This window comes from Mirounga angustirostris, unplaced genomic scaffold (genome assembly GCF_029215605.1).
Source record: "Mirounga angustirostris isolate CCGP_5_RB_7025 unplaced genomic scaffold, mMirAng1.0.hap1 SCAF_3, whole genome shotgun sequence".
NCBI lineage: Eukaryota > Metazoa > Chordata > Mammalia > Carnivora > Phocidae > Mirounga > Mirounga angustirostris.
In genome coordinates, this window is record NW_026991711.1 from 60,567,910 (window position 1) to 60,583,095 (window position 15,186).

A 15,186-nucleotide genomic window follows, 5' to 3' on the forward strand; every position below is an offset into this window, starting at 1 on the left:
TAGTTAAGTCTTGCAACAGTCAAAAGCTATACACAAATTTTCAACTGCAACGGCACCCCTAAACCCCACAGAGTTCAAGGGTCAACTGTATATGGCTCAAAAGCAGTTCAAATACTACAGTAAAAAGAGCCTGAAGTTAAAATAAATCTATTATATTCACCCTATCACACCACACACAACCAACTCTGCATAATGCACACTAGCAGAGAATAGGTGAGGTTAGCTAGATATTATTTACTATAATGACTTGAAAAAAATTGTCTAAAAACCTTCACTTTTCCTAGTCTTAACCTTCTCTTGGCTTTGCTCCAGTCTAGTCTAGGAGTCTCCACAGTAGAGTGACAATCCACTGAAATATGGGAATTATTAGAGCACTGTGCCCATTTTTTTCAACCTAAAAATAAGATTTCCTTTTCACTAAATAATGTACTATATGAACTGACACTACCACCCTGACATAAACTCAAAAATACACATATAATTGGAAATTGGGGGTAGGCTCAAAAGTTTTTCACAAAAGGGATTCCTATTCAAGAAAATCTGGAGATCACTGCTACAAATAGAGAAGTAGGTAAGTCGTAGAAGACAAGTTGACTCTCGACTGCATCAAATAATCAAATCTATTTAAGGTGTTCAATATCCTACAGTACATACACAAATAACAATTTTTCATCTGCAACTGCATAATCTATGCCGATAGGGATATAACTTACCTCATCCTGGACTCCACTGGTAGTAGTCAGCTTGCTCCCATCAGTAATCGTAATAATTATTGCTGGCTCCAAGAAAAAAGGGTTTCGTCCCTAGAGTCAAAAAACACATCAATCATATTAAGGTCTAGACATCAGCTCAATTTTTCTGAGTAAAAAGTCAATTCTTAGAACACTGTATAAATCCACCTTTCTTGTCAAGTTTTATGCATAGTATATACTTTTTGTACATTAAAAAAAGGTTCTGAAAGAAACATACACTAAACAGAAGTTAACCTTAAAGGAATGGGTTAGGTAGTGGAAAAGATTTTTCACTTCTTTCTACATTTTTGTATAGTTTTAATTTTTATGGTGAGCATTTATAGTTATGTAACTAAAAGTACTTAATTTTTTAATAGGGACCCTACAGTTCAATTCATATTGAGTATTAAAAATTAAAATAGACACTATTTTTCTGAGAAACTTCTTAGAGAGAAAGGCAAAATAGTAGGTGAACATTACAAGGAAATATAATTTGTGCTTATAATCAAAGTGTCTAACCAAGTGACTGGATATATGGATGGAAGAGCTCTAAAATCCATTCCATGGGAACACTAGGGCTACTCTAAGCTTAGCAAAAATTAATGAGAGTCCAATTTGAAAAATTAAAAAGGATGGTTACTTAAACTGCTTGGCAAGAGAAGGTACAAAAACAACAGTAGCAAAGGCAATGGAAGACAGTGGCACAAAACTCACTGCTCTGTATGTAGGGTGAAATAACTTCAACAACTTCCATTCAAATCTCTGGCTAAGTTACTCTGAGTACTATGGTCAATTCTAGGGGATGCATTTTGTGAGAGAATTAGATAAACATAAGCTTATCTTTTACGTATAAATGGCTCTCATTTAAGATATTAAGCGTATTCATTAAGCACATTTAAGACAAAATTATGACCAAAGGATAAAAGTTCAACAGGGTAAACCTGTGTTTGTTTGAAATCAAAGGTATCAAACTCTCTGCTACTAACACTGTTCAAGAAAGGACAGAATGACGTTTTGCTGAATATGTCACAGAACAGCATATGACAAATTTTAATGTGCATATGGATCACTTGGAAATCTTGTTAAAATGCAGGTTCTAATTCAGCAAGTCTGGGATGAAGACAAAGGTTCCACATTTCTAACAAGATTGTAGTCTAGGAAATGCTAATGTCCATAGACCATATTTGGAATAGCGAGGGTGTAGAAGGGTTATATACATGTAATACTCTATGGTTCAATAAACTTCCCTTACATTTATATAACTCTCAGTCACTAGCATATTACAGCACATACTTTGTTAAATGCATTTACAAACACTTTTCACATACACAAACTGTGATTACAACTAATTTTCAAAAAGTGGGAGCGGAGATTTGGTAGTTGAAAACTTCTTGCTCAAGTTACACAACTTGTAGGTAGCATATACATTTTTCAAACTGGTGTCCAGGAGATAACCATCCCAGTGGAGAAAACGTCCTCTGGTCAAATTAAAATATGGTGGATGTAACCTCTAGATTTCAAATGCATAGTAGCATCCAAATGTTACAGAAGACTTGCAGGGGGGAAAAAAAACATGAATTTACCCTTCCTCCTTCTCTACAACATTCATGGTAAATGGAACACATTTTGTGAAACGTTACACTATACTGTCACATCATTCATCTCCAACATAATAATAAATTCTATGCAGGTCTTCTCACGGACCTAGAGATACGCAATGTTCATTCTAACCTCTGAGCTTCGAGTGGCTCCCTCAAATAAAATGTCTTTTCTTTTCGCTGCCCACAGCCCATCCAATTCCTAATAATTCTTCAAAACCAAATTAAAGTCCTCATCTTTTTCCACGAAGCCTTCCCTGATTAGCCTGCCCTTAAAAAATTAGTTCTTTCTCATCAAATTCTAATAGTGGCAACTTTCAGACTCAATAAAAATACAGATACAGTAGAATATTTCTTCAAATAAAGTTGGATTTGGAGTGGTTTCATGGAGTACATTTTGAATACTACTCCCTACAGCATTTATCCTCTCCAAATTATTTTTAACTTAATACATAACACCTTGCACAACAATGTGAATATACTCAACACTACTGAATACACTCAAAAATGGTTAAGATAGTAAACTGTCATGTGTTTTTACTACGGTTCTTTAAAAATACACCATCTTGTATTATTTGCTATGGTTTCAGGTGTTTGAATCAACTGAAGGGAAGGATCATGTTATATTTCTTCCTCAGCACTGAGCACAAAATACCTGAGCATTGGGCACTTAAATACTCACTGATTCACCAACTGTAGTTTAATACAAAACTACTGATGTTCATGGAACCATTTAGAATTAATCAAACTTCAACAAGCTTTGAAAGAAATATAGATATGTTACCTTTACCTCAATACAAATACCTTCTCTAACTTATGAATTTGTTCGGATACAAGGATACACTACCTGCCTTCTATATCTGTTTTGCCATCTGCTAATCATTTATTCCTGTTTGTCATTCAAATATTCACTGAGTGGCTACCATATATCAGGCACTGTGTTAGGTGCATGATACATAATCTCCAACCTCACAAATAATAAATGTACATTTAACAACAACTTTCTTCTGGTCCCTACAAATTCCACTGCAGATCAAAAATTGGCAAAGGGAGATAAAAAAAGACCAAGACGTCCTCATATCTTCAGTATTATTGTATCTTGCTTCCACCCTTAAGCTAAAACTACTCTATATAACTTGCTGCCTTTCAAAAAACAAATCAGTAAATCTCTTAAAGCCACCACAACATGGACCAAATACTTGCAACAGTGTTTCTGTATCACCTCTACATTTTAACCTAACTAAAATTTTCTTCATATTTCCTGAGAGTGCGACATCCATCAATTCTTATTCCTATGTAAGCACATTAAGAATTATCCTCCAGAGGCCAGAAAGTTAGTCATATCTATAATTAAAGAACATGATCTATGATGTATTAGGAACTTCATGGATGGGTGGCTTATAAGAGTCTGCCTTCGGCTCAGGTCATGATCCCAGGGTCCTGGGATGGAGTCCAACATCAGGGTTCCCTGCTCAGCGGGAAGTCTGCTTCTCCCTCTCCCCTCACCTGCCACTTTCCCTGCTTACACACACACGCACTCTCCTTCTGTCAAATAAATTAATTTAATTTTAAAAGAAAAAAGAACTTTATGATGATGTCCATCCAAAAACTAATACTTTCTTAAGGACCGTAATATCTAAAGATCAAGTTAAAATGAATTAAAATTTAGCCAAGTCTTTGAGGTATTAAAAATTAAGCTAGGGGCGCCTGGGTGGCTCAGTCGTTAGGCGTCTGCCTTCGGCTCAGGTCATGATCCCAGGGTTCTGGAATCGAGTCCCACATCGGGCTCCTTGCTCGGCAGGAAGCCTGCTTCTCCCTCTCCCACTCCCCCTGCTTGTGTTCCTGCTCTCGCTATCTCTCTCTCTGTCAAATAAATAAATAAATAATTTAAAAAAAAAAAATTAAGCTAAATTCGAACATCAAAATAAAAGTTACTTTTTCCTCGACAACAAGCTTTTAGTTGAAACTTTACTAGAGTGATACATATACTTTCCACAGAGGCTAGGCCTGAAATTACTAGAATAATCAGGTACTCGATAATAACAATAAAACAGCTGTATTACCTCATTTAACCCTAAAAACTTGGTGAGGTAAAATATTCACTGAGATTAAATAATATAATCCAGTCAGCCAGCTGGTAACTGACACAGCCAAAACCTTATTCCAACTCTAAATATCATCTGAAAGTCCTGTTGGTAGCAACTAAATTCTCTTGGATACAGTTCTACACCAACCTGGACTGTGCCATATTCACACAACAATGAATGGTGTTACAATCAGTTTGGCTTTATTTAATATATTCTATCTGCAGCAAAATTAACTAGAGGAGAACTATTTCTTTCCTTAGTTTCCTGTTGTTTTGTAATGTCTTACCCACCAATTTTTCTATATATAAATCAGTACACCTCCCCCCAACAAAAACACTGAAGCAAAATGCAATATATATCAACATCTACTTTTGAAAACTAAATAATTTCAGCCAACTTTCAAAAAGCATATATACGAAAGCAAGATAAAACAACATTAAGTTCTTTAATGGCTTTAAATTTTGGAAAATTCAGACAGAGATCAAAGGTAGAGAAAAGTAAAGAAAAATATGACCATCCTCATTTCACCTATTTATTTAACCCTAACATGCCTAAGATCCCTTCCTCTCTGACATAAGTTTAGTCAAGAATCACACTAAGAAAAGCAATAGGAGTATGTTAATTAAAAAAAAAAATCACACTAAGAAAAGCAATAGGATTAGTCATGATAAAAATTAGAATGACTTAATGAATGTATATACAGAAGAGCGTTTTTTATTTCTTCAGGAATAAATTATCCCTACCTCTATATATAAATGTTAGAATTAATAATTTAGCGTAAATTTCTAAATCACCTGCAGAAAATGATCCGATGATGTTGCTCCAACAAAGTTTTCTCCTCCCCTGCCTTTGGTAGTGCACTTATTCTTGGCAGAAGCACAAGAAATAATTGACATCTTTCTCTCACAACAGTTTTACCCAAGAAATTAAAACACATTTCTGGCTGTCTACCAGTATCACAAGATTTTCTGCATGTTTTATAAAGAATAATTTAACATTTCAAAAGTTGTGATTTAATCATTGCAATACAATGCCATTAGCCATCTGGTGCCAAGTCAACATAGTTTAATAATTCCCAAATCTTTATATTTAAGAATAAATACGGTACATTTTTATTCTTAGCAAGTATGTTTATAAAGTCACTCAATTTGGGGATGACTGTCCATATTAGAATATCCCTCAAAATTCACCTTGATCATAAAGTTATAAACAGCCTCTATCTTAGTTATAAAATCTCCCCACAAAATAATATTAAGCTCTGCTACAACAAAGGCAACCAGTAGAGGGACTAAAAGTTTACTTTTGTCATTAGCAGAATTAAAATCAGATGGTTCTCTCAGAGCTGTGGCTCTTTGGCAAAAAGAAATCTAAACATGTCCCTTGAGAATATAGCGCAAGGTATAATATTCTACCTCTAGAGCTATTTACTAATGGAAATCTTGTCATTTAGAAAACTGATTTATAAAAAAAGAAAGAAAAGAAAATTGATTTTAATGCTGGCCAAAAATCTCAAGTAAAATTTTTGCTAAAGATAAAGCAAAAATGTTCAGTTCTCTCAATAATTTAATATTATCATGGTATTAAAACAATTAAGGTATAAAAATCTCAATAAGGAAATTTAAAGAATTAAAGTAAGTAGATCTTATCTGCTAGCATCTATTTCATTTTTGCAAAAAAAAAATAGTTTTTGAAAATTTTTAAATTTTCCAGAAAGTTTTGAAAATATAAAAATAAGGCTAACTTTCCCCCAAATACAAACTAACCTGGTTCGCAGAATCAGTATTTTTACTTTTACCCAATTAATTTAAAATGTAGTAGGGGGAGGGGTACAGGAATTTTACTGTACCCTTAAACAGGTTTTAACTATTCTCTTCTGAAGCAAAAGCAAGCCACCTCTGAGCATTCAGTAATACCTTCTGTGGCTACCTCTGCTGTAGAACCAACGGGCTCATTTTCTTTCGGTGCCATCACGTTACCAGTCCTTAGAACACCCTCATAAGGATAGCCAAGTGCCTGTCAAAGCTACTTTTCCCATGGGCTAAAGGGAAAATGTGCACCCACAGTCAGCCCTCCAGCTCTCCTGTGTTGGGATCTTCAGCTAACCGACAGCTACTCTGGTCTAGTTATTTTGCCATATTCCAGGAAATGTACAGCCAAAAGAAATCAACAGAAGTGATGTTAAGATATATAACATCTTAAACTAGGCTAAAAGTTATCACCTAGCAAGAAAATAAAAAACTTCCAGAAATAGCCTGTGCTTTTTTACAACCTAAAACTTCCTTTTCAAGTTAAGTAACATCAACAACAAGCAAATGTTAAAAGAAGGAAAGAGTTCCCCGGAGACATAAGTACTACGTTAGTAAAGGTTCTCATGCATACACTGGACAAGGACTAACTAGGACTGCTGTTAAAAATTTTTGTAATGATGCTTAAGTTGCTAAACTAGATCTTTAGGTCTCCTATTTACATCTTTGTAAAATCTACATAAATAAAAACATGAAGCTGGAATCATCTATCCTATTTTCCTCTATTACCATATCTAATAAAGAGGTAACAATGCATGAACCTCTAAAATATGACAAACCACTTCATTTTCATTTAGAAATTTTGACACTCCCTATATGTCAAAATTCAGATTCTATAGAGAAAATAGAAAATATAGAAACATTAAGGATAATATTTACCTACTTTAAGCTTCTTTCTAAAAGAAAAGTAGCTTAGAATGGAATTCAGACCCAAAGATTTCTTAGTCATAATACTGATAATAAACACAATTACAACTATATACAACTGAGAAGCTTTTAATACATACTTCATAATACAAGTGAACTGGTATAAATTACATTTTGTTCAGTATTGCTCAACTTCAGACAACTGCATACCACAACCAGAATTTTTTCAGTATCTGCTTATTATCTGTACTAGTATTTATATGCTTATTATTTTTCCTTAAGTCAGTTCCATTTTTTTATTTTTGCCTCAAACTATAGCAATAAGATCTATGAAATCATAGTTTTGATGTGCTAATTATATCTTCTATTCAATAATTCATTATCATTAATATGATTTAGCTTTTTTTAAAAGGTGGGGAGGTTCATTACAGGGATGAATACACAGCTGGTTAAACATTCCAAACAAAATATAATAATTATTTAAGTCAATAAAGGCCTGACAGGCTTACATTTAAATCAATATCCCAAGGCCAGAATTATAATTTTATGTTTGTTTTAGAATTCATTAAGATTATTACGTAAAATGGCATAAATGAGTCTTTTGATGAAAAAAATATAAAATATTCATCTTAGGAAATTAGTGCTTGTAAAATAGTACCTTTGGATACATAGGAAAGATCTCTGAAAGATACATAACAAACTGATTAATCATGGCTGGCTGCCTCTGAAGAATGGAAGTAAGCAACTGTATAACTTTTTTTAATACTTGAACTTTTTAACCATGTGCATTTATTACATATTCAAAACAAGTACTCTTCAAAATTAAAATGTGCTTAGTAACCAAAAATAAAACCTTAAAAATCTGCTACTATATAAAAACCTACCATTTTAGAATATATTAAGGTCTAGAACTATAGAAAAACATGTTAAAATTCCACATTAAAAGATATATATTTTTAGTTTCAAGTAATTCCATTATACAATTGTGTACCGATACAGTTCCTTTATCTAACCATGTAATTCCTTACGTTAAAAATATTAACAGCATTAAAAACAGATGGAGTAAGACTTAGGCAAAAGTAGGGGGCGGGGCGTCTGGGTGGCTCAGTCGTTAAGTGTCTGCCATTGGCTCAGGTCATGATCCCAGGGTCCTTGGATGGAGCATCAGGCTCCCTGCATCGGGGTCCCTGATCCGGGGAAAGTCTGCTTCTCCCTCCCCCACTCCCCCTGCTTGTGTTCCCTCTGTCGCTGTGTCTCTCTCTGTCAAATAAATAAAATCTTAAAAAAAAAAAAAAAGTAGAGGGGAATTCCATATATTTATTTTAATAAAATGACTAAGGAGCAATATCCTGGAATTTGATTTAAATAATAAACCAAACAGTTACCATGTAAGAAATACTGTAAGAACCAAAGAATAGCGTGACTTTATGAATATAATTAATGTTAAGGAAACTCAGTAACATAAAGGGCTAAGAATTACTGCATCAAAAATAATATAAATTCAATATATTTGAAATATTAAATATTTAATAATTTCACAGAATTTGAGTTTTACATTTGAACAGGAGTCTAAAGTTTGAATAAGAGTATCCTAACAAATAAATACTTGGTTTTGGCAATATTTTAAAAAGTAATAGCACTAGTGTTTATACTGGCATAAACAGAGTAATGAGGATATATCAGAAATATAATCTTACTTAAGAAATACTAACATGCGGGATAAAGAACCTAATATACCCATAGGAAATGGACTGGGTAATGACAATTTAGGGAAAAATTATCCCAGCAAAGCATGTAATAGTAAACATGTTGCAAACAAGGCAGAAAACGTAAAAAATGAAAGCTAGGATGAAAACATATTTTCAAAGACAGATGAAGTTATATAACAATAATACTGAAAATTAATTTGACCTCATTAAACACACAGATCTACCTATACCCTTTAGACTAATCATCTCCTTGGGGTGTTGATTACCACCAAATCTACAGATACTACCTTTGGTCTGGTTAAATCATATCTTTAACCATTAGGGCTACTTCCTTCTAAACATCTACATATATGGTCTCAAAAGAATCATTCACACACACAACAGCCCTCCTACAAACCAGATGGACTTCAACCATAGTGTTCTACGTAAATACCTTCACAACTACAATTGAAAATGAAGAGGAACAGCCTAATAAATGTTTCATGTCAGCAAAGTCAGCAATAAAGCATTAAATTTAATAAAGGAAAAAATTTCATGATAAGCACTTGGAAAAACTGACAGTCTATTTTTTCCCATGTGCTATAGCTGAAGGCCAACTTGAAAATAATTTAATTGGATAAATCATAATTCAAGATTAGTTTTAAGGGGTCCTGCTTTGTAAAATATATGATTTTTCATTTTCTAGGAAAGGTAACCCAATTTCAGAAGTTTTTTTAGAAGGAAACATTAAAATTTCTCCAAATCCATTACATAGGTATTTGTACTTGAGTAAAACAGTTTCTAGAAATCCATTCTTCCTAGACTGTGACAAACATTTATTGATGCTTGTGCTAAGTCCCTTCCCAAGTGTTTACAACAGGTTTTAAATTTTCAAAATAAATGACATTTTTAGGAAACAAAAAACTAACCCCATAATATTTGGGCTTCCTGCCAAAAAGTTTTTTATAAGCCCTTCTAACTATACATACAAATCCACCAAGGTTTTATCTGAATAATGAATCTCATAAAAAAGCAGATGTCATATATGGATGACTGGACAGTTGTTACATATTTTCGATAACTGCTATAAGCTCACTAAAATGGAAGCTCTAAGAATAACTCTTTTTTTATTACATTAAAGATTTACATTGAGTATAATGTTATTTGGGATTAGACATTGTCCATACTCGAATAACAATAAAATTTATATACAAAGACCTTTTACTCTTTCTATTACCTGATTGAGGCCCAATTTTCTGGATGCAATCTCTTGATTTTTTTTCTAACTTACTGCTTTGAGAAACGGATTGACAACTAAAACTGTACAACAAAAATTCAAAATTTTACATTAGTTGTTACCTGCCGAAGTATATAAATGACCAGGAACTATCACAACTCAGGCATTATCAGAGGCCACAAAGACATCGTTTTGGATAATCCAAAAGTACTGTATAGCTTATCATCGGTTTGCAGATGGAGCCTTTGTAACAACACTCACTGGGGTTTGCAGCCTAACCTCTCACAGAACACTGCATACTCAAACATCTTCAATTCCTGTGATTAAAAATAATCTACTGTTTTTTTATTATAATAATTTATTTCAGAGTAATTGTTGGGATACTTCTGGTGTTCAAACTCCAAAATAACCAGAAGACTTTGTTGATATTTCCTAATATCTAACTAGGTTCACTAGCTTTAAGACAAAGGGAAAGTTTTCCTTTAACATGCCAGCATCAACGCTGCCATTTACTAGTTACAAAGTGCATTACTAATAGCTAACACTACAATTTCTTTTTCTCACATACTCAAAACTGTTTTCATTTCTATAGTAGTTTTTTACATGATATAATCCTTCCAAGGACCTTTACCATGAGTCGCTCAGCTTATCTAGGCAAAATTAATGGGTAGAAAATGTTAAAATGTCATACCCTTTTAAGGCACAGATTAATAAAGGAAGAGTGTGTAGGGACTAGAATAAATCTTGATAAGATATCACTAGGCTGATATAAATTTGTCCTATGGTTACAACTAATCCTCTTAATTCTAGATTCTTAGGTTAAAATATTTTTTTATGTGCAACTATCTCTCACTATACCAATAATCGAATTTCAAATTGCCTATGCTCTAAAAAAGAACTATTATCACATAAAAATAATCCCTTCTAGGCTTTTCCTGTTTTTCCCACATAAACCTACATTACAAATAATAAATTGAACCATATATTTCACATTTGACCTTTCTTCTGCACAAGAACATCCCCCTCCAACCTCTATCCCATCCATCACCAACTTAAACTCTAAAATATACAAAGCCCTAGAAATGCACTCATCTAAATTTCCTCAAAGATTAAAACCTTCTTGCTTTGAAAATTAGAACATGTCTGGTTTATTAAATCATTCATGTTACCAAACTGGTTTTGGACAAGAAACAGAGATTTTGGGGGGCCCTGGGTGGTGCAGTTGGTTAAGCGTCCAACTCTTGGTTTCAGCTCAGGTCCTGATCTCAGGGTCATGATATTGAGTCCCACATCAGCTTGGAGTCTGCTGGAGAGACTCTCCCTCTCTCTCTCTCTGCCCCTCCTGCTCATGCGCTCCCTCCAAATAAATAAATCTTTAAAAAGAAAGAAAGAAAAAGAGATTTTGGAGAAAAGACTTTTTAAAACCAAGGGAAAATATTTTTGGAGCCATCTATGGGGCTCAATTCAAAGTCAAAACCATTATGTTTCTTAAGGCACAAAATTTTACTTTCGTTAGAACTACTCAATAGCTAATTCTAACTTCTTATACTGGATATATGTTGGGTTGCAGAACTTTTCCCAAAGGTTTCAGATTAGAAAGCTTTTATCCTGTTAAGTGTTTAACATAACATTGGGATGACAATAATCATCATCATCTGAGTTTCTACCATGAGCCAAACAGACATTTTGCTAGATGATTAACAAATATTTCTGGTTCTTATTAAAATTCTCAAGATTGCTATTATCACCATTTTGTGGATAAGAAATCTGAAGCTCAGTGAAGTTAAGGGGACTTGTCAATACAACCTAAGCTAGGGCGCCTGGATGGCTCCGTTGGTTAAGCGACCGCCTCCGGCTCAGGTCATGATCCTGGAGTCCTAGATCGAGTCCCGCATCAGGCTCCCTCTCATCAGGCAGTCTGCTTCTCCCTCTGACCCTCCACCCCCCCCCCATGCTCTCTCTCTCATTCTCTCTCAAATAAATAAATAAAATCTTAAAAAAAAAAAAAATACAACCTAAGCTAGTAAGTAGCAGAGCCAGGCACAGCCAGTTCTAATGAAGTGGTTCTTTCTGTATCACCACACTGCTTGTCCTGAAAATAGCTAGATAAAATACTCTTATGTGCCCACAATTCCAATTTTTAAAATTCAAAAAAAAAGGAAATTCACAAAAATGGTAATAGGTGTTATAATAAATTATGTTGTGTATCACTTAATCTTCACCATAATCCTGCAGCATAGATCCTTTCATCTCATTTTCCTAATGGCAAAACTGAAGCAGAGAGGTTACATGGAACTCATGGGTAGAGTGGGAACTGATAAAACCAAACCATTTTCCGAATCTTGAAACACAAGGCTTAGAGGTTTTCAAAATTATCTTACATCAAAGGAAACATGATGGTTAACTAATTACAAATCTTACAAACTAGATAAAAAATTATATTGTAACGCTCATACTAGCTGGCATACTACACTGGAAAAGCCAACTTATCAACTGACTAGGTTAATAACTCTGTATGAACCCACTATATCAGAAACTTAATAAACTATGAAATACAAAATCAAGAAGTATCATTAAATATATACATATATTAGTATTTAGGCCTTAAAATAACAGTGGTGTAAAATCTTGTCAACTATCCCCCACATTCATATTCTTACTTTTTTCCAAACCAAGAGAGTGGGAAGAAAATCCAACTGCATTTAACAGTATTTCCATACAGTGTTACAAGGCTAAACATAACACACTGACAAAATGAAACGCCTGGTTTTCACAGAGGCATTGAAAGAAAGCATATTCCATTAAAGAAATACAAACATACCCCCAAAAGGGATTCAGATCTACTGGTTATACTTTCAAATAAAATTTGTTCTTAATTAACATACAAGTTACTAATAAAATCTGCATCATAATTGTTCCATAACCAATTTCAATCTTTTAAAATACCTCATAAGTGTGAAGAAACAAAGCCTTTACTTTCTGGCCTTTACTTTCTTTATGTATAAAATGAGCCTTTCTTTATGTACAAAATGAGGAAGATGGAGTAAACAAACTTCTGGCATGACTTTCAATTCTAAAGTCCCATAAAATAATAGTCACAATAAAATACATATAAAGGTCCAATGAAAACTTCTGTCAGTAGATGCAAAAGTTCAATTTTGTTCTCAAGAGTGTATATAAAAATTCACTAAGCTTCACATTTAGATTTGTGTATCTAAGTTATACCTCAATAAAAAGGCTGGGGGAAGAAGAATCAGGGAATAAAAACAAACTAAAACAGAAACAAAAAAAACTTCAGTATTTTGTTTATGGTCTGGGGACCATGCTTAAATTAAGAAAAGTAATAATAAGGCTAAACAAAATATATAAGGACAATACTTTTTTAAAATGAAAGAAAACAGGATTGGTATATGTAGGCACTGATCAACCAAACAAAAAAAAACGCCACCAAGATGATTTTACATAGATTTAAAAACTTGAGTAAAGGGTTGTATTAGTTAAAAATAATTTTAAAATATTTAAGAAAATTTCAAATTATAAAATATTGCACAATCTCAGGCACCTGGGTGGCTCAGTTGGTTAAGCGACTGCCTTCGGCTCAGGTCATGATCCTGGAGTCCTGGGATCGAGTCCCGCATCGGGCTCCCTGCTCAGCGGGGAGTCTGCTTCTCCCTCTGACCCTCCCCACTCTCATGCTCTCTCTATCTCATTCTCTCTCTCAAATAAATAAATAAAATCTTTAAAAAATAAAAAAATAAAAAATATTGCACAATCTCTTTGGAGAAATCCATGACATGAATATGGCTAAATAATCCTTTCACTAATTCTAACCACAAATGACCTTAAATCAACTTAAAATACTTGAATAAATGAAATTCTTTCATTCAAATATTACATTTGTTCCTGGCCTTTTAATTTCCAGCTGTACATAATTTAATATATAATTATTAACATTCTCTTGCATGAAGAGAAAATAAAATTCTCTTTGAAGAAGCAAAATCTATTATTTTTTGGCTTTCATACTTATGACTTCTTTTCAATAATTTGTAATTAAGAATGCAATAATGTCCTTTGGATATTTTCTTATTTTCTTTTGAAAGATCATGACAGAGTAGTTTTTTGATACTTTAGAAAACAGAGACTTAGGTTATAAAATTATGAAGAAAAATGATAGCAAGTGTTGTCAAAGAAAATAAAATCTGGGTCTTAAAATTTTTCATTTCAACTACCACCTTTAAAACTAATAGGAATAATAGGAAATAAATCATATCCACTTTTATGCTACTTTGAGCTCAAATCTTCTTATTAAAATATCCCTTGATACACCCAACAGATGTGCTCCTCAAAGGTCTCTTGCAAACAAACTTGTGTAAATCTCATCTTAAACACACTAGGGGGAGCTCCCCATTTGAAAGAATCCTAAAACATGTGCTTTTTGTCCTGTGTGAAGGTTCCTTCTCTAACTTGCATTCCTGAAAAAAAATGACTTTGACTTATCTGAACCTTACATCTAGTTTTCATTTAATGCATTTTTAAAAAACACCATCCCTATACTTCGTCATATTTACCGATTGCCATTAAGACAACTCTGGCCAAGTTACAGCATTTACTTTTCACACTGTTTCCTCAGGAAGCAATACAAAGCCCAAGGGAAAAAAATATACACTTAATATGCTGTAAGATTTCAAAGCATGTAATAAAAATCCACTTTAAAAATCTCTAAATTCTTACAATTTCACATTTAAAGCTGAAAAATAATGAACTAGAGGTAAATAAACTAATCTATTGAGGGGAAAAAGTATGCTTTGTGTCTCTTGGGCATGTCACAATTTTGAAAGTGTATTTTAATATACCATCCCATTTAAACCTCCAATCAATTCTAGAATAAGAGGACAATGGCTTCATTATTAGCAATCCGGAATATGAAGAAGCAGAGGCACAGGGTGGTCAAGTGACTATCCAATGTTACATAGTAACTTAATATCAAGGTCAGGACTGGGATTTCAATTTTCACATTTCTGGCTATTGCACTTCTTTTACACAGTTAAATACAGATGGAGAAAAAACTTTTAAGCAAGTCCTCTATCTGCCAATAAGAATTATTGGCCAATAAAAATTATTGAATATAATTTTAAGAGGTTTATAAGTTCAAGGGACTAGCCAAGGCCTTTCA

At 33.4% G+C, this 15,186-nt stretch overlaps 1 protein-coding gene across 3 annotated transcripts in view; it reads right to left on the bottom strand.

Moving 5' to 3' along the window:
* Nucleotides 1-15,186, bottom strand: part of INTS6 (integrator complex subunit 6) — a 127,099-nt gene that overhangs the window by 104,899 nt on the left and 7,014 nt on the right. For all 3 annotated transcript variants that reach the window (XR_006789702.3, XM_045869385.3, XM_064586139.1), the window contains exon 4: nucleotides 714-803. Coding sequence is in view for 2 of the 3 variants with exons in the window: in XM_045869385.3 (XP_045725341.1) it covers nucleotides 714-803 (90 nt within the window). In the remaining variant the exon portion in view is untranslated. The remainder of the gene's footprint in view (nucleotides 1-713; nucleotides 804-15,186) is intronic.